An 18335-nucleotide genomic window follows, 5' to 3' on the forward strand; every position below is an offset into this window, starting at 1 on the left:
GTAGGCTTTAGTCGTCAGGGACGACGTGAGCCTACAGGGCTTGGACGGGAGCTTAGGGCATCCACGCCAGGTGGCGGCGCTCTGCGGGCATAAGTGCACCGCGAGCGCCTTATCCACCGGGGGAATCGCCGTATAGCCCTTGGCCGCCCCGCCATCGAGGGCAGTGAGAGCGGGGGAACTGCGGAGTCGGGGCCAGGCAGTGAAAGGTGCCTCCCACGACTTTGTCAGCTCCTCATGCACTTCCGGGAAGAATGGCACTGGAGCGGGGCGCAGCTGCTTTGAGCGGCGCCGTGAGCCCAGAAACCAATCATCAAGCCGCGAGGATTCAGGGGAGAGTGGAAGGTTCCACTCTAACCCGACACACGCAGCCGCCCGGGAAAGCATGTCCGTCATTTCGGCATCGGCCTGTGACTGGGCGATCGTCCCCGAAGGGGGAAGCCCAGCTGAGGCTTCTGCGTCCAACTGGACAAGCCCACTCTCCGATGCTGCGCTCGAGAGCTCATCATCTGCGCGAGCTCCGAACAAGAAGCCAGACTCGCTGTGAGACGAGCTGGCGAACTCATCCGGAAGCCCAATTGGGGCAGACGAGCGTGCTGGGGAATGGGAGGTCCGCGGGGGGATACCCGGCGGAGACGATCCCATTGGGGTCCCCAAATCGCCCCCAGTGCTAGCCGCGCTGGCCTCAAACCCGTAGGTAGAAGGACCGAGGCAGGGAGCTGCTGGGGTGGCTTGCTTTCTTACGAAAGCAAGCCGCAACCGCAACGTTGCCATGGTCATGTTCTCGCAGTGAGAACATGAACCATTCACAAATGCTGCTTCTGTGTGGGTCGCGCCCAGACACGAAAGACAGCGATCATGACCATCCGAAGTTGAGAGATAATAACCGCAACCAGGAATAACACACAATCGGAAAGGCATCTTTAAAAAGACGCATCTTTAAAAAGACGTTCCGTGTGTGCGCTCTTTTAGAGAAATATATACTCTTTTAGAGGGGAAAAATGCTCTTACAGAAAATATACTCTCTAGTTTTTCTGCCGAAGCGCCCAAGGGCGTTCTCTTCAGTGCACCAGTGCAGAGGAGGAAGAAGCCGCTGAAATGCGCCGTCAGATGCAGCAGAGGTGAATGAACAGTGATATTCAGCTCAATGAGCATGACCGTTCGGCTCCAAAGAGAAAATCTGAATGAGTGGTCGCATACCAGCTTCTTTTATACCCGTATGTCCGGGGGAATGGCATGCAAATACCACTCGCCAATTTTCATTGGCCTTTTATCAAAGACCAGAGGTGTCTCGGGCTCCCAAGAGTGACACCTAGTGTCACTACATCGACACAACGTCGAGTGAGTGACAGATAGGGAATCATCTTTATACTCTATTAATTTTGTAATCAATAGTAGCCTACATTTATTTGTAATAGTTTTGAATGATATATAAAGTTTTCAATTCAATTTAAAAAAATAATAATAATAATAGCTTTTATATTTTAAATAAATGTAAGCTTTTAAAATAAGCCTGTGTGTTCTTGTTGTGGGTCTAGATGAATTCACTTATGCATTAATATGCCAGCCACACAGTTTAAATTAATTTAAATTCATAATCATCAGCTTTGAGCAGAGAGGTAAATCCTGCTTAGTCTCTCGCAAGAAGTGAATCACGTTCTCTCACACGATTGGTTGTGCACTGCAAACGTCACTCATTCATGTGCACGAGCACGTAATCTAATCTTAAAGTCAGAATCGAAGCCTGAGTTGACAGAGAAAGTTGATGAGCTGCATCATGGTACCAATTAAACCTGATTGGATTGGTTTGAATTTGTCAACCTAAAACCAATCCTGAAACCCTGAGTTCGTTCAGCATCCTTCATGGTACAGGCCTCAGGTGTCTTATGACAGACAGGTGGTTGTTTCATTGATATCAGCTAATTTGTTTTGTAAAATGCAAGTGATGTGGAAGAAATGAATACCTCTGTACAAACCTCTGGTTCCTTGTACTGTAAGATAATTAAATGAAGAGATGTGGGGGCTTGTGTGTGGCTCACATTTTGTCTTAATTTTGGGGATTTTCTAATAGCTTTGTTTAAAGCTGAAGGGTGCCATTTTGGCACCACTAGCATCAACAAAATGGAATTGCAGAAACAACCAATGTTTTCAAACAGATTCCAGAAAATTCCCCCTTATCACATTGGCTATACAAACAGAGAGTCCTGCCTTAAACTCACATTTTGGTCGAGCCAGTGTTGCTTTGTTGGGCTGGACGGACCACTAAAATTAACAGAGGAATGTTTCGGTAGCGCCACAGTGTTACAATGCAAATGGTTTACTTATAGTTACATATTAAACTGGGATACAAAAAAATTGTTAGTAGATTATGATGGTCGAAATTCTTCAGCATTTATAATGATTGTCAACTCTCTCAATATTTTTTAGGTATGGGTGACATGGCAGTGTCCAACTCCATTGGCAGTAATGTGTTTGATATCCTGATCGGGCTTGGCCTGCCCTGGACCCTCCAGACTTTGGCCATAAACTATGGCTCCACAGTAAGTTGATAAAGTCATTAAAGCTTAATGATACACTTTGTAAATTTCTAAATGCAGAAACATCAGAATGAATGAAAATCATTATCATAAAGGCCTCAATATACTTCCGGAAAAGTTCCTTTTTCTTTCTTTGTTCAGGGGTAAAAAGAAGTTCTAAACAGCCAAGCAAGAGTATACTGTTTCTGAACATTCAGACACCCGCCACACCGATGTGGGAGGCGTTTAGAAGAACATTTAAATATGAGGACGCTACATGTAAAACCTTAACCAGTGTGTTAAACTAAAATGTGTTATCAATGACTTTATGCCTCATTCGATGAGTAGACTTCACATGAGGTCAGTAAAAGAAGCCATTTTTATCACTCGATAATGATTTAAAGTAATATATGCAGAAGAACATTTTTAATTTGTCAAGTCATTTTTATTTGTATAGCGTTTTTCACAACACACATCTTTTCAAACAGCTTTACAGAAAATCTTGCACTAAAATAAATGTATCTAATATCTATAAAGTCTTAGAGTGATCATTGTGTAGTTTCATTAAATATGATTGTAAATTGTGTATAGAAATAAAATAATAATTGTATTTAGAACTCCTGTGAGCAAGTGAGCATCTGTAAGATTGACAAATTTTTCTTGTTTATATTCTGAATTCATGACGCTAATGCGCTAACACGCTATACGTGGCCATTATATGCGCAGGTTACACTGTTATTGTGATTTATAATGACACTGATACAATTGCAAAGATATGTGTATAAAAGTGATAATGTCTTTAGACAGATCTGTGAATGGTATTCGCTGCAGATGGCACATGAGTGAATGGGCATTTGAGAGTATTTGAGAAGAGTCCTTTAGTAGACTAATTAAACAAAAATAAATCACATGACATGGTATTGGAAAATGTCTCTAAGCAAACGATCATACAAATGTAGGTAAGTTGCACCAGGTCGCTAATAACTATACACGCAGATGTGTTCATGTTGACTCATTTTGACTCGCTAAACAACATAAACAGAACTTGCTGTCGCCATCCATGCAGGTGGAGCTCTAGGTCACACCTGCCAATGATGTTGATCAATAGCAGTAAGGTGTTTTGCTGTGGAATATAACTTTTTTTTTTTTTAAATTCGCCCCAGCGAGCTGTTATGAACCACCGAAATGAACGCAAAAACACCTTTTTGGCCAGACTTTGTTCTAAATGATGTCACACCCATTCGTTCTTTGATTTCGTAAGAAGTATATCAAGGCCTTAAGAGTTCAAAGCCAATTAGGTAAGATCTGCTTAGTAGATAGCAGTGTCTTCCTATAATTCAGTGGATGATCATTTAAATATTTAAATGAAGTGTATGCAGTAATAGGGTTTTTGTTAGCAATGCGTGATGTAACAAACAAGTGGAAAACAGGTGTAAGTGGAAAGTAGAAATTTAGAGAAAAAGAGAATGTAGGGCACTCACAGACTAGTGTACGTATTTGTCTACCTCTGGCCTAAATTAAACACATATGTTGAGTGCTTAGAGCATGGAAACAGTTTTTTGCTTGGAAACAGATCCAGCTAATTATATTTGCATAAGTTCTAAAATACTTTCTTATTGCATTTCTGCTCAGATTCACCTGAACAGCAAAGGCCTCATTTTCTCTGTTGGGTTGCTGTTGGCATCTGTGTTTCTCACGGTATGTCTAAAGCAATTACTTGTACAAATGGTTTTTGTTTTAACGCAAAGCTAGAAATTCATTTAAACTCTTCTCTCGCTGTCCTTTCTTTCCCTCTCAGGTTCTCGGTGTACATCTGAATAAGTGGAAACTTGACACGCGTTTGGGTATCATTTGTTTGCTGATGTATGCTGTCTTCCTGTGCTTCTCCATCCTCATCGAGTTCAACGTATTCACCTTTGTCAATCTGCCCACCTGCCGCGAGGAATAAGTTCATTCCTTTTCTCTGCCCTCCTTCTTTGACCTTGTGAGGACCATTGCACAAGTCCTCCGTCAGGGGCAGATCGACTGTCGTTCTGAAGGAATATTTATTTATTGATCTAGTTGTTCCTCTCTTTTTCTTTACAATGGCTGCAATATAAATGGAGTCTCTGGGTCTGTGGTGTTTTACGACAGAGAAGAGAAAGGAGTGTTTGCACGTCGTTGATTGATATAAACTCTTCCGAATGGATGGGACGATTATAAAAGATGACTACTGCCTGGTTTGATGTGAATACTTTTTTTTTTTTTTCAAAAATATTTTGCATATTACATATTTAAAGAATGTGATCTTAATGTATTTTATGATGCCATTTGTTTTATTAGCTGCTAAATGTCAGAAGAAAAGGCTGGACTAAGTTGATAGATATATTTGAGGAATTATTTTGTGCTGAAAGGTACTGGTGACCTATAGTAAATACTTGTGAAAATGCTGAAGTGGTAGACCAGGCGCAGAGAGAATCCTCTTTTATTTGGGCATTACCCAAGTCATTACTTTCAACCTTCATATCACAGATGAGAATATGTTACTTTTCAGAGGAAGGAATAAAGGTGACAAAGTCTGTAAGATAAGATCAACTTTCAGTCAAAGAGCTTTAAAGCACTTTGTCACGGTTTAGGAAATGTCGCTATAGGGAGGAAACGGACATTTGTTTTGCACCTGTGTGGATGCTACAACATACTACCAACAGCAACATATTTATGTTAATTGAAAAGTTGTTATTGTGCGGTATAAGGGGTTTCTATACATGTGTTTATGAGCTTTCTTGTGTCTCTAATACTCTCTATATATATTGAAATGGAGAAACATTTCTTTATTAATTTATTGAAAACTATTTATGCACATAATTTCCTATGACGTACTGAAACAAAACCAACCCACAGCTGTCCCAAAGAAGAGACCATTCTGGAGTTTTAGCCAGGCTACGCCGTTCTTGTCCTTCAGAGCTCGTGTATCAGCCTTTTCTACTGGATTCTTTCTTCTTCATCTCTGAACATTATGCACCATTTTAGATGCACCTTTGACTTAATACGTAAAACAGTTTCTACTATTTGATATTTGTGTAACATGACATCAGAGGTAATTGTAGTGATTTTTTGAACACAAAACTTTGGCAGGCAAGTACGGAAAAATATATAAATACATAATATATATATTTTATACTTAACTGTTTTGACATTAAAGAATGGCCCATTCCCTTTAGAGTGGATGGACTGAGTGAGCCACAAACCTAAGAAGCTGATTAGCAGGAACTTGTCCTGGTAAAATGAAGCTAATGTCTATGTAATTTTGAAAATACTTTTTCTTAGATGTAGCTCAAAAGAGCCTAGAAGTTTGCTCTAGAAGTGGTCATCATTTTCTGTTAGCATGCCACTCTAAACTTGGGGTTTATCAAGGATTTTTTTTTTTTCAATGAATCCTCTGAGCAGAAAAGAGATAAATATACATGTCCAAGGATGCAGTTAATAATATGGATTTTTCAGATGTTCTTTGTGCTTTTGTGTCTGTTTTATAGTCACGGGGCTAATTACTTAAATACTTATTTGAAGGATGACTTTGGTTCTGTGGATCTCAAATAGACCACCACAATAAATCACAGCTGGAAGCTTTTAACTGTGGCACAATAAGTGGATGTTTGGACTTTCATGCTCCTATTTCTTCTTTTTCCTCAAAGAGGTTTTTAGTGAGCTGGAAAAAAGTAGCGATTCTGTGGACAATTTTAGTCTAGTTAGCAACTACATGCAGATTTCCTAGTCTAAAGGCACACTGCAGGGAAATATTTGTTTTATGCACTAGTTGTTACTGGGTGTCTTCTTGTATGTCAAATTTTAAGAATAGAATTTAGGTGAAATAGAAACAAATCTGGAAGAGTATTGTGTGAAGTATTTTTAACATAAAGCAACTTTATATTTTGTAATGCAAAATGTTTAGAAATGTTTTCTGCTTTTTAAAATTCTGTAGGATGTGCTTCAAGTGAATCAGCATATTTATTCTTTAGCTCATAAAACAAATTTTCAATCTGTCAGCTTACTGTTGAAGTTCAGAGTACTTTTAGCATGCTTAAAGTCAAAGGTCACAGTTCATAAATTCTTTGATCACTAATGTAAAAAAAAAAAAAAAAGAACTTTTAGGGAAGAACTTTTCCCTAGGTTGACAGAGATTATATTATAACTATGAAAATTTAACTTTCTAGATCACTAAAATAGACCTCATAAATGTAAATTACTTACCAAAAATACAACTACAGGTCGAGGGTTTGAGCAATGTGCTGTTCCAGATAAATATAAGCTATGTGTAATCCAAGTAGAGTGTACAGTATGGAGCTGTGTTTGGATGCTGAAGATTGTTAGTTTAATTATAAGCAAGGTATTATCCATAAGGATGGTGTGAGGAAAGCAGGGTTTAATGAAAATATGTTTCATTTATTAAATGCAATAATGTTTAGATTAATGAATTGCTGTGTTTGTATCTTTTCTTGTAAATCCTAAACATGACACATCACATTCATCACATTTATGCTACATCTATATTTCTGTAAGTTTTGAAGAAGTTTGTGCACTCTGTGCTCAATAAAAGTGCAACAAAATTGGCTTTCACTGCAACTCTCCAAAATGCTCCAAAATCTATGAGCACTGCTGCTTGGGAGATATTATGAAACATGAATGCCCGTGTTTATGGTTATAATAACAACCATATACTTAAAGATTGGGAAACTTGTCTACAGATTCAATGATTATTCCGTACTGACCAATGCTACTGTATTTGGCCAACACTTCTGAAAACAAAAGTGCTGCTTTTCGTTTATACGCACAAATAATAATAATAATAATAATAATAAAGAGGGCATACAACCAGTTAGCCCATATCTAGACAAGTTTCCCCTCATATTTCCTTTCCTTGTATGCTGATATGTCTTCATGGATTCCGGCATATTTGAAACAAAAATGTGACTCATACAGGGTGATGCATTGCTGATGTACATAAATATACATACATGAAAATGTCTTCATATCTTTTGTCTGTTGACTATATTTTCATAGATACTGTACAATGTTTCGTCCCTTTATTTGTTTATTTTTGTTGTTGTGTTGAGGTTTGATTAAACACCCTTGGTTTTCTAACTCGCATGGGATATTTTAATATAAGGAATTATTTATGTTCATTACTATTACATATTGTTGAGCACTGGACAGACCGCTGTGGAATTAGACCTCTTAGATAATTGCATGTTTTTATTTTCAAGGGAACACTGATGTGCTTTTGATTCTTCAATGCCAGCTTAGATATTTCATTCAGAGTAACATATGTCTTCTGCATTTCAGGAATCATAAAAAGAATGGTGGTTGGCTTTATGTACTAAATTATTTTGTTCAGGTGTTTCAGTGTATATCAGAGTACATTTTTACTTGAGCATAATTAAAATCATCTTTGCTGAGGTGAGCATTATTGTTCTCTTCTTGCCATTTCAGCCATATGTGGACACACACACAAATCTAAATGAGGACACATCATTGACTTCTTCATATTGTTTTTGTATAAAGCTTAGACTAACTGGAACCCAAATCCTAACAGAGAGGGAGGGAGAGAGAGAGAGAGAGAGAGAGAGAGAGAAAGAGATCTCATGTAACTATGCCTTGAAATTAATTGTATATTTCAATGCAATACTCATCTCGTAATATCTATGCATAGTTGAAATTTAATTTAATGCTCTTATAATTTATTCATTTTTCTGTACAACAGAATAACACTCTACTTTTTTATTGCTGTATAAACAAAACAAAATAAATAAATAAATAAATAAAAACAGGCAACTTCCAGGGGGTACATTCAACAATTACAATAGTTACATACATTGATGCATTTCACAGCTTTCTTATTTGTCATGTTCAATATTGTTTTCAAGTATTGTTGGACTTGTTTTAAAACATGGTTTATTCTTCCCACTTAATTTTATGTATAGGCTAGGGCACAACAGGGCTAAAAAAGGCACACCTTAAGGAAAATTTGCTTTTATTTTTTCTGATCACAAAGTGTATCAAGATTCAAGAAATATGTTTATTTTTATTGAATATTGAAGGAGCAACATAATTTGTGAAAAAAGAAATAACAAAAGAAGTTTGTTTTGAATTAAAAAAAAAAAAAAAAAAAAAAAAAAAAAAGGTGGCAAGGGGGCCTTTTACACCACACCTGGGGTAAAAGGCTCCTTCACTTGGGGAAAAAGGCCTCCAGGGGGTTAATATTGATATAATGTGGAGAAACAGGACAATCATTATTGGGCACAATTTGTTAACTTCTTTTTTGTTAACCCCAAATACTACCCTTTCACTTATTGGACAGTTTTTCTTTTTTATATAATCACTTTAAACAAAATTGAAAATGACATAAGTAGGATATTCCTAATTAGGATAAGTCCAGGATATTCATTAGCTACATACATTTGCAATATAGCTATTTTTATTTTAATTTTATTTTTTATTAAATATTACATCAAATTGCCTCAAAATCAACCTTTAGACATTACACGCAATGATTTCATGGAACAGGAAAATTTTGCAGTGTATAGTGAAAGACAAATTTTGCAGTGTATAGTGTACAGTGTATAGTGTTTAGGAACTATTCACAATGTTTAGGAAAGTGCTATGGGAGTTTTTGTTGCTATTTAGTGTTTTGGGAGAAAATTAAATCAAATGAGCCTTTTACCCCGCGGAGCCTTTAGCCAATGTACCCTACTACATTAACCTAAGAGGAGTAACAGATTAATCAAATAATATTCTTTTCAATTAGGCATATCTTAATTAAAGAAGCCAGTTTTCAAAGCAAAGTTGGAAATTGGACATAATATAAGCTTCAACAAATGATCAGAATTTTGACCTGTAAGGTCAACTGCAAAATAAATGAAAAATATTTTCTGGATGCAACCGACAAAATGCACGAGATACATCAATATCACAGTTAAATGAACGAGTAACAGTCTACTGCGCCTCTGAAATCACTATTCAGTGACGTTATCGCCTCGCTGGGCTTGTGGGAATTGTTGTTCATTCCAAACTCCCAACGTTCTGCCAACGTTGCTGTGACGTTGCGGTAACGTGATATCTTGCGCTAGCTAGGGACAGTTTGATAACCATTTCAGCCTATTTCTCGCATATTTCGCAGTGTTTATTGAGTGGAGCACGTGTAGTGATTAAATCTGACATAAAGTGTTCTTTGTAGATTAATAAACGCACCCAAAAAAATGGACCCAAACAATGGCAGTCGAGCGAGCTGGGCCATAAACCGACGAGCAGAGGGTTCAGTGAACAAACACAAAGCGGACATGGTACTAGAGACAATTCAACAACCGAGGCGCTCAGCTGCATGTGAGGATATGCTGCCCCCTCTACCAGACGACTTGAGCAAAGGCGCAGAGGACATCATACCGGGGCTGGCCGAGGTGAACTTCAGCGCGGATTCAGAGTCCTTCTGTGCCGCAGGAGTAGCGGGAAAGTTTATTCGCGAGGATGCATCTTTATCAGGTAGGCAGTGAAGAGGATCACGATAACATTTGCGCTGTACGAACTCCCTCCCCTCCTCCCCCCCTCCTCATTTTTCTTTCTATCATAATGAAATGTCTTGTTGTTAAAACAGAGGGGGGAAAACTCCTATTGTTTGTTTTAAGTTGCATTATTGGATTATATACGGTATTATGAAGTATTACATACTTTAAAAAGTACTCCAGACTCCAAATAAAATGTTACAACGGTTTAATATGATCAACAACTGGTTTTGTTAGACCATATTGCAAAAAAATTGCTGGAAAATCTAGCAAAACATGGTAACTGTGTTTTGGAACATGATAACTGGTTTCTAGCTGGTCCAGGCAGGTCTTGAGCTACCAGCTGGTTGTTATTGGAACATGATAGCTGGTCGAGCAGCTTGGACCAGCTAGAAACCAGCTACCATGTTAAGCTGGATTTTCTGCAGGGTAAAACACTTCATATATGTAAATCTAACAACGTAAATTGTTGTTGTTGGATTGCGGGGGGCCTCCGAGTAAGATTTCGCTTAGGGCCCCCACATGGTCAGAAACGGCCCTGAATAGATCACACATTAAGCTACCGAATGAAGGAACTCAAAACAGAAAAAAACCACTCAAAAGAGACAAATGAATGTCAAGTCAAAAATTAAACGTGACAATTGATGACCAGAAAAACTCAGGATAATTGAGAATGAATACAAATATAGTGATCAATCAGTTTACTTTGGCATAAGCCCCATCCTGCAATTAAGAGCTTATATAACCGGTCCTACTCCACCTGCTCCGAGCTGGATTCGAACTGGCGTCAGCCGGCATGTGAAGCGGGTGTGCTAATGAGGAGGTGTCAGAGGCAAGTAGAGTGTGGTTTACACATATTGCACAGCTATCTCGTACCAGCTGGCTTCCATTACACTCACCCCCCTAAGCCTCACTCACATCCGGGTCACGGCACCACTGTAACTGGTCCTGCTCGACCCGCTCCGAGCGGGATCCGAAATGGCGTCAGCAGAAATGGGAGGAGGTCGCGCTAACGAAGAGGCTAACGAAAAGTTATGCAGAGCTTTTAAAGCAGAGACTGGATTGTAATTGGATGAGATGCGCAAATTGAATGAATGCATAAAGATCCTGAGTCTTCCTGACAGAACTACCGCTTACACTTCCATTTCTTGTACAAAACTAGTGAGACTAATTACTAGTTAAAGTGTTTTCCTTTTCTTTCCTTTTCAGATAAAAAGTTGTATTTCCAAGTGTCTTTTATCCGAAGCTTAATTTCCAAATGACACAAATTATGTATTTCTGAATCCCGATTTCCCCAAAGAGCTTTATAATAACTGAATTTCTTTTCCTGTCAAGTAGGTGCATTGACCCCTGCACATTAGAGGAACTGATGCAGTTTATATCACTGTTGAATGTTTTTTTAAGTCTTCACTAAACCTTTTTTTTATTTTTTATGCAGAGGCAGAAGCCCATAGAAAAATCATATCCCTCCTTATTGAGATTAAGGAGGAACAACAAAGGCAGTGGGCAGTACTGAAAGATCTGCAGGCCAGGGTTTATGGACAGGTGTGTGAAGAAGAGGAAGAGGTGCTTGACATTGATCTTCCGCTACATACAATGGAACAGCTCGATGAAATGGAACAACATCTAGAAGATGCTGAAGCACAGAGGAGAATGGTAACATTTCAGAAAAAATTTCTTATTGTAAATATTTATCCCAGTACTTTAAGTGTAGTGTAATTGTTGTAATTAATGTAACACCTGTAGTAACAGGTTGTTACTTTGTAAACATGAATCAAGACATGCAGTTTACATTTTATAGGGTAGTACTGTTCTGCATATGAGCCTACAATAATTATTATATCACAAAAAGGATTACCGGTATGTAATTTTTCTGTGTTTCCTTTTGTTCCAGTTTGGAAGAAGCAATTGAAATAACAAAATTTTGAGACCATGGTCCATATCTCTACCTCTATTTCTTTGTTTTGAATACTTATCCATATTTTGATTTTCCGTAGGCATCACACCTCTCACGCATGGGCGGAGCCACGATAGATGATGCAATCCGACGACTTATGCACACTGTTCTCTCATTCAGTTTGGGCTCAGAGCTCAACTGGGTCGGTAGGGGACAGAAAAGAAGCTTCAGAAACACCAGACTGCAGGGTGTTTTATTTCGTAAGCAGTCTTTTAAATTATCTTTTAATGCAGGCACTTCTTCTGTCATTTTTTAAGAGACAAAGTTTTAAAGAGCCAAGACCAGATTTGTAGTTAAGTCAGTGCTTCTCGATGATCAAAGAAACATGTTTAAAGGTGTCACACTGTTTTTTTTCATGTGACTTGATCTTTTAGCGCTATTCTCCACAGGTGCTTTAAAGAGGACACCTGTAGGAAAGGAGGCCACACACCACCAGTTTGCTGATGTAGTGAAGAAATGGTTACGGTTTGCCCCTTTCAGACAAAGAGGAAGCGGACGAAGACTGCACGGCATACCTCCTGTTGAATTCATCTGCCCCAAGTATAATAGTACTGTGGGGGATTGTGACCAGCTTAACTTGGAATCTGGAGAGGTTAAGGTTGTAATATAGTAATACTATATAGCATTACAGTACCACCCGTTTTACATGGGAAGGTGAACTTTAATCAAAAAATGACAAGAGTGTGCTGCTGTCATGGGTAAATGTTTTTGTTTTTGCTCATATTACAAGGTAATCAAATATTTTCTTTGCTTCCTGCAAATATATTGTTAAATATACTGTTATTACAGGGGAAACTATTTGAAATGTGCAAATTAAGGAAGGGATATTAAAAAAAAATAATAATAAAAAAAATAAATTCTATGTTAAAATGATTGTTATGCACCTTGGAATTTAAAATATAATTCAATATATTTCTATTTAATATCTGATGTCAGTTTATTTCAAATTTAAATTCCAATATAAAAATGGTTTTGCAGTCACTTGAATATTGTTAAGAATTGTTATCTTGTGCATAGTTTAGTGCCATTGTGCTTGACAATGAATGGTGTCAGATTCAAGAGATTCAAACATAAATTATTTAGTAAGTGGTACAACAGGACATGTCAAATTGTTGTACAACTAAAGAAAAAAAAAGTAGTAGTAGTATTAGTAGACAGTGAGTGCCATATTCATACAAATAAATACTGTATCATGCCAATATTCTGCACAATGGTGGCGAATTATCAATTATACTATATGCGTGTACACACATATTATACATGTTATTTGTTACTCAAGGTGGCGCTGTTGTTTCAGTGATTGGCTTGATCTACGTTTGACATTGCCATTTGACAAAGCAACATAAAAGAAAACCATAGCAAGTACAACACATGGACAGTATGATATGGCTGTAGACATCTGGGTGTAGCTAATCGTGCTCTATCATTTGTTGCATCAAAAAACACCAAAATGTAACAGAATATATTCTTTTGTATTATTTTCTAATTGTAAAAATGTTACACTATCTGGGCATTTTGTAGATCCTTTGTGATAGATAAAAGTGTAGGGTCGCTAAAGACCCGAGGAATGTAATATTTGGCAAAACGCACATGCATTAAGGGTTAAGAAGTGTGTTTTATTTTTACTTTCAAGTTTTTAAAGCTAAACATTTTAAAATGAGGTTTTCAGCAGGGTTTACAAAACAATTCAGCTACACACCAGATTGTTCTATGGTCATTTGCTTATTTCATTTGTATTATTTATTTATTTTTTTCCCTGTAAAATAGTGCTTACCATAATAATAATAATAATAATAATAATAAAAATAGACCAATTCAGGACAAAACTAAAGTGGAAACTGAGAGACATTTGCCCTATATATATATACAAATTCTTCAAAAAAAAAAAAAAAAAGAATTTGTCTTCCATTTCTAAAGTCTTTTCCGGTTCTTTCGTGTTTCTCTCTTTGGGTAACATCAGTGGTTGGTAGGTCTAACAAAGGCTTATCCCTTCCAAAGACATTCCCAGCTGGAGCACGTGATGTGAAACTCAATGCAGATCAACTTTTGTTCTCCTGGAGTTTGTTTTTGCCGGGAGAGGTCGCGTGCTTAGACACATCAATGGAATGAGGCTCGCGAAGCAGAAGGAAGCAGCCTCGAGGAACACCTACAACTTAAAGATAACATCAACTGAGCGTTTCAGAGAAACATCATGCTGTTATAAATGCGTAATTACACTTTTGCTAGCGGGAGTTCTTGATTTGAGTCGTCGAGGTGAGTCCCTAAAACTCTGTCGGGTGTTTTGTTTTCGATCATAGCGTATTTTACGTATCATAGCGTATTTCGCGAAGCTCTTTAAAGCGATTGTTCATTATGTGCTTGAGTCAATCACGGCAAACTTATTTATTGGGTACATTTAATTGTTTTTGGAAACCCTCGAATATATATTTTGTCAGTTATTCACGCTCGTAATGCTGTTTTAAAGGCGTCAGTTTAACACTGTTTAGCAGTTGTTTGTTTTCACTTAATCTTAGTGCCAGCGCCTGCTTTGTTGACATTAAGAAGAACTGTCGTTACTGTTGTCATCTGCTAAATTCATAAAAAAAAGTCGCTATGGTTGAAGAATCTGCTGAGAACATAAATGTTTTAAAATATGATGTTGTGACACTATGGAGTGTCATGATGTTTTAAAAGTCTCAAGAATGGGCTCTCTAAGTTTTCCCATTTTACCAAGATTCAGTATTCAGATTCAAAACTTAGGGCATTTTATGAAGGGGAAACAGCCATAGACTTGATGAAGGGAAGAAACTATAATGTGCCTTTTCTGAGCAAAGTTTTAATGTAGCACTAGAAACATGTTATTAGAAGATAGACATGGTAAAGTTTTGCTTGCACAAGTTCTTGTGAAACACCATATCATATTTGCGTAAGAACTGCATGAACTTCCTCCTGTATTACTGTTTGCCCCTATGTGAACTCCTTAAAAAGAGAGGGAGGTAAACTTAGTTTAGGAGCCAAGTTAGTAGCTTACACTTTATATTGTCCTTAGGACACATACACAATGGTTTCAAACAGTTAATGAACTAATTACATCAGAACCACCGGACATAGTTCAGTAATTGTGGTGAATTTTGGCATTCCTTCAAATCAGTGTGTGAAAAATTGATTGTATTAGTGTTTCACTTATCCCCCATTTGTGCTTTATGCTACATGTCTCTCTTATTGCTTTTAGATAAATTGATTGCATTAATTAGTAACTTGTCACTAAAAATTGTCCCACTGGAATTTTCTTATCCAGCAGTATTCCAGCCGTGGCTCTGATGAATCTTAAGTGGATCAGTCTCAGGCAAGGGGAAGTTACTTAACTGAGATTTTGACGAGAACATGCGTCACTGGACAAGAATTTTAGAGGTGTACAGTGACTGGCAGTGGATTAGTTTGGTAAAAGGATGCTTTTATGCATTGCTCGAACCTTGTGAGGAAATTCATGTAACACATACCAGTCATATTTACATTACTTAAGCTGCAGTTTACAGAACTTGCTTATGTGACCACTGAGCGCTATTCAAATGCTGAGCCATCAGACATGACTGAGGTGTCTTCATTATGGTCAATGCATGTAGACTGCTGTGATTTGTCAGCACCATTTTAGTGCCAGCTGACACTATTGATAGCTGTTTTCTGTAGGCTTTCAACTAATCAGTAAGAAAAAAGTGGTGGCAATCTGATTAAATGGCTTAATGACTTAAATTAAGTGTAACATTCTCAAATGGTCAGCTGATTAGAGCATTGAAAACCAGACATATCAGTTTAACTACAATCTGAACACAAGCCAGCGGCTCACACTGTGATTGTTTGTTTAGCTGTCACAGTAAATTTGACAGTGTGTTATTCAAGTATGTTTTCCTCATACACTTCCTAGCCTATTGCTTCCCTTTAGTAACGCTAATATTATTAAGGGCCTACAATGTATAATACAAGTAGAGGACAGGAACAACTGATTATATATTTCATAGTTTTTAGAGGGGACTACCCTCACCCTCTAAATACAGATTGGTTTGTTGATATACTAAAGCTTGCTGTCTCCATTCCCTTTAAAAGCAATTTTGCTAGCCTCTTTTACTGTGTAGGCATCATTTGAGGTTCAAACACAGAGCAAACCTTAAAGGTGCAGTACGTACGATTCAGAAACCCTTGTTATTAATGACACCTGTGGCCGTTAAGTGAACTGCAGCCAGCTGCCAGTTGCTCATGCTCGCGCTCGTGCACACACTCCATAGGGACGCGAGTGAGCGAGCATCGACCAAAACAATGACGTAACTTACGAAGAGACTGAACGTGATTCACCGGCATCATGCTGACAGATGAGGTAGCATAATTAAAATTACACAGTTATGATTGTTTTACTACAAATTTTGAGACTGTATATTATATTTGACTCTCCAGTGCTGGAACGGGGCTAAAACAAAGTGTGGATATAGGTCTGACTATGCGAGACTGTAGTTTGAAGTAATCACTTTTCTTTGCATGATACATTGACTGCATTTATACAATAGCCTATGTCGGCGTTAGCTAGCTAGCCAGATTTTTATCAGTAGCTGTTAGCTAAATTTGGTGGATGATGACAGTAGCTGTTTATAAAATAGACTGTACATTATAAATATGTTGACAATTCAGTACTGATGTGATTCCATCACAACTGTCATTTTGATATATCGATGCGCTATTGTTTTATAATAATAGAATGTATATATTTTCTGTATAATCAAGTTACGTTACATTAATGAATGGGTCTTTTTGCATTATCTTGAACATTGTCTAACATTCATTTCATGTATTATTGTAGTTTACCTTGCTGAATAATTACAGATTAACATTGACATTAACCTGACTTTTAGCATAAAGAGAAGATTGTTTAAATTATTTTAAAGTTACGAAGCAAGGTAGCTTGCAATTTGTCAGCATTAGCAGGCAAGATCAAGTTAGCTAAAATTACAGAGATCAATCCTTATGGCACTATATTTCACATATTTTGCAGTTATGTGAGCTTACCTGTCCAATAAGAAGAATGCCAATGCAGGGTCGGTTCTGATCCCCAACATCGAATGAAGGTCCCTCCAGGAATCAAATATCCTGCCAATGTTCACTCTAGTTTTCACTCGGCCACGATCACATTCCCGCTTAGCTAGACGGGATTCAATAGATAAATGTTTTTTTTTTTTTTTTTTTTTTTTGGCTTATTCTGAGTTTGTGTAGGAGTTGATGTTGTGCTGGGAGCCGGACGTGTGCTGGATTCCATTTCTAAGATAATGTTACCTAGTGTTGCAGACTATCTGTTGACGCTGTTGAATAGCGGAAGCACTGAGGCAAGGCTCTTGGGAGCGCGTATAAATGTCACATCCTTTGGATTTTCCCGGCAAAAGCGACCCGCTCCCTTTGCATGAAAATCAGTCTACAGGCTTTAATAGGCAACCTAGGAAGTCCGGGAAGGGCTCATTTTTTAAGTTGAGTTACAAGCCGTTCACACATTGGCAAAACATTTTTTTAGATATTGCACATTTAAATATTTGAAACATTGAGACCCATTGGAACTAGAGCTGCTTTTAAACAGATAATGCCGAAGATATCTTCCCATTAAAAAACTAACAACAAAAAACAAATGACTTGTTGCATTCCAGTCTTATCCAATTTGGTGTAGCATCTGACACAAATTTTGGTTTATATGCTGATCTAAAAAGTGAATGGAAAAAATGTTGTCTTCTTTACCTTATGTTCGTGAGATACAAAAAATGAAGGACTTCATGATCAAAGAGGACCTGGAAGAAATACATTAAAGTAGAGGAAGCCACACAGATTAGGTAAGGGGGAGCTGTTTCTGCTTGGCTGCTTTTTAAAAATGAGTTATTTGAGCAAGATCTAATGGTTATCTGTCTTTCCTACTGTAATAGTGTATCTTTTCTTCAGCAGTTAGCCCATTCTGCAGACCTCATTTTCTCTTAAAGGTGTAGTACACTCAAAAATGAAAATTCTGTCTTTATGTCTTTCCAAACGTGTATGGCTTTCTGTTTTCTGTGTAACACAAACGGATATATTTAGCAGAATGTCCCTCATTTTGTGTTCTGTGCAAGAAATAAAGTCATTCTTATTTGGAATACATTGAAGGTGAGTAAAGGGTGATTGTATTTTCATTTTTTGGGTGAACTATCTCTTTAAAGTCAAAGTAGGGCTGCACGATTATAGCAAATGCTCAAATCGGATTTCAAATGGTCTTTTGCGTCACTCTTAATGCGACACACAACGATGATGTCAAAAATCGGTGACTGCAGCACGGAACATCACGTGGACTGCAGCATC

General features: G+C 37.7%; 3 protein-coding genes across 20 annotated transcripts in view; all 3 read left to right on the forward strand.

Annotated features, from left to right (window-relative positions):
• Positions 1 to 7631, forward strand: part of LOC127414343 (sodium/potassium/calcium exchanger 3-like) — a 127913-nt gene extending 120282 nt beyond the window's left edge. For 3 of the 4 annotated variants that reach the window (XM_051652302.1, XM_051652305.1, XM_051652304.1), the window contains 3 exons: positions 2425 to 2537; positions 4146 to 4211; positions 4312 to 7631. In XM_051652302.1, the coding sequence (XP_051508262.1) occupies positions 2425 to 2537; positions 4146 to 4211; positions 4312 to 4461 (329 nt within the window). In that variant the 3' untranslated portion in view covers positions 4462 to 7631. The other variant, XM_051652303.1, reaches the window with a different exon arrangement.
• Positions 7632 to 9583: 1952 nt separating this feature from the next.
• On the forward strand, positions 9584 to 12920 carry LOC127414349 (uncharacterized). Its single transcript, XM_051652311.1, has 4 exons — positions 9584 to 10025; positions 11484 to 11701; positions 12043 to 12202; positions 12392 to 12920. The coding sequence occupies exons 1-4, from the start codon at positions 9746 to 9748 to the stop codon at positions 12610 to 12612; spliced, it is 879 nt and encodes a 292-aa protein (XP_051508271.1). The 5' UTR covers positions 9584 to 9745; the 3' UTR covers positions 12613 to 12920.
• Positions 12921 to 13936: 1016 nt separating this feature from the next.
• The window catches only part of LOC127414341 (ras and Rab interactor 2-like), a 96615-nt gene continuing 92216 nt past the window's right edge, over positions 13937 to 18335 (forward strand). For 12 of the 15 annotated variants that reach the window (XM_051652287.1, XM_051652301.1, XM_051652289.1 and 9 more), the window contains exons 1-2: positions 13937 to 14255; positions 17020 to 17839. The gene's annotated coding sequence lies outside the window, so the exon portion shown is untranslated. The remainder of the gene's footprint in view (positions 14256 to 17019; positions 17840 to 18335) is intronic. The other 3 variants (XM_051652288.1, XM_051652283.1, XM_051652286.1) reach the window with 2 other exon arrangements.

Source organism: Myxocyprinus asiaticus, chromosome 23, assembly GCF_019703515.2.
Source record: "Myxocyprinus asiaticus isolate MX2 ecotype Aquarium Trade chromosome 23, UBuf_Myxa_2, whole genome shotgun sequence".
NCBI lineage: Eukaryota > Metazoa > Chordata > Actinopteri > Cypriniformes > Catostomidae > Myxocyprinus > Myxocyprinus asiaticus.

Bases quoted from the DNA above. Each gene is read 5' to 3' on its own strand.
- LOC127414349 (XM_051652311.1), top strand. From the start codon at position 9,746: ATGGACCCAAACAATGGCAGTCGAGCGAGCTGGGCCATAAACCGACGA. The intron at 11,702-12,042 runs GTAACATTTCAG...GATTTTCCGTAG, and splicing joins CTGAAGCACAGAGGAGAATG to GCATCACACCTCTCACGCAT. The intron at 12,203-12,391 runs GTAAGCAGTCTT...TATTCTCCACAG, and splicing joins ACTGCAGGGTGTTTTATTTC to GTGCTTTAAAGAGGACACCT.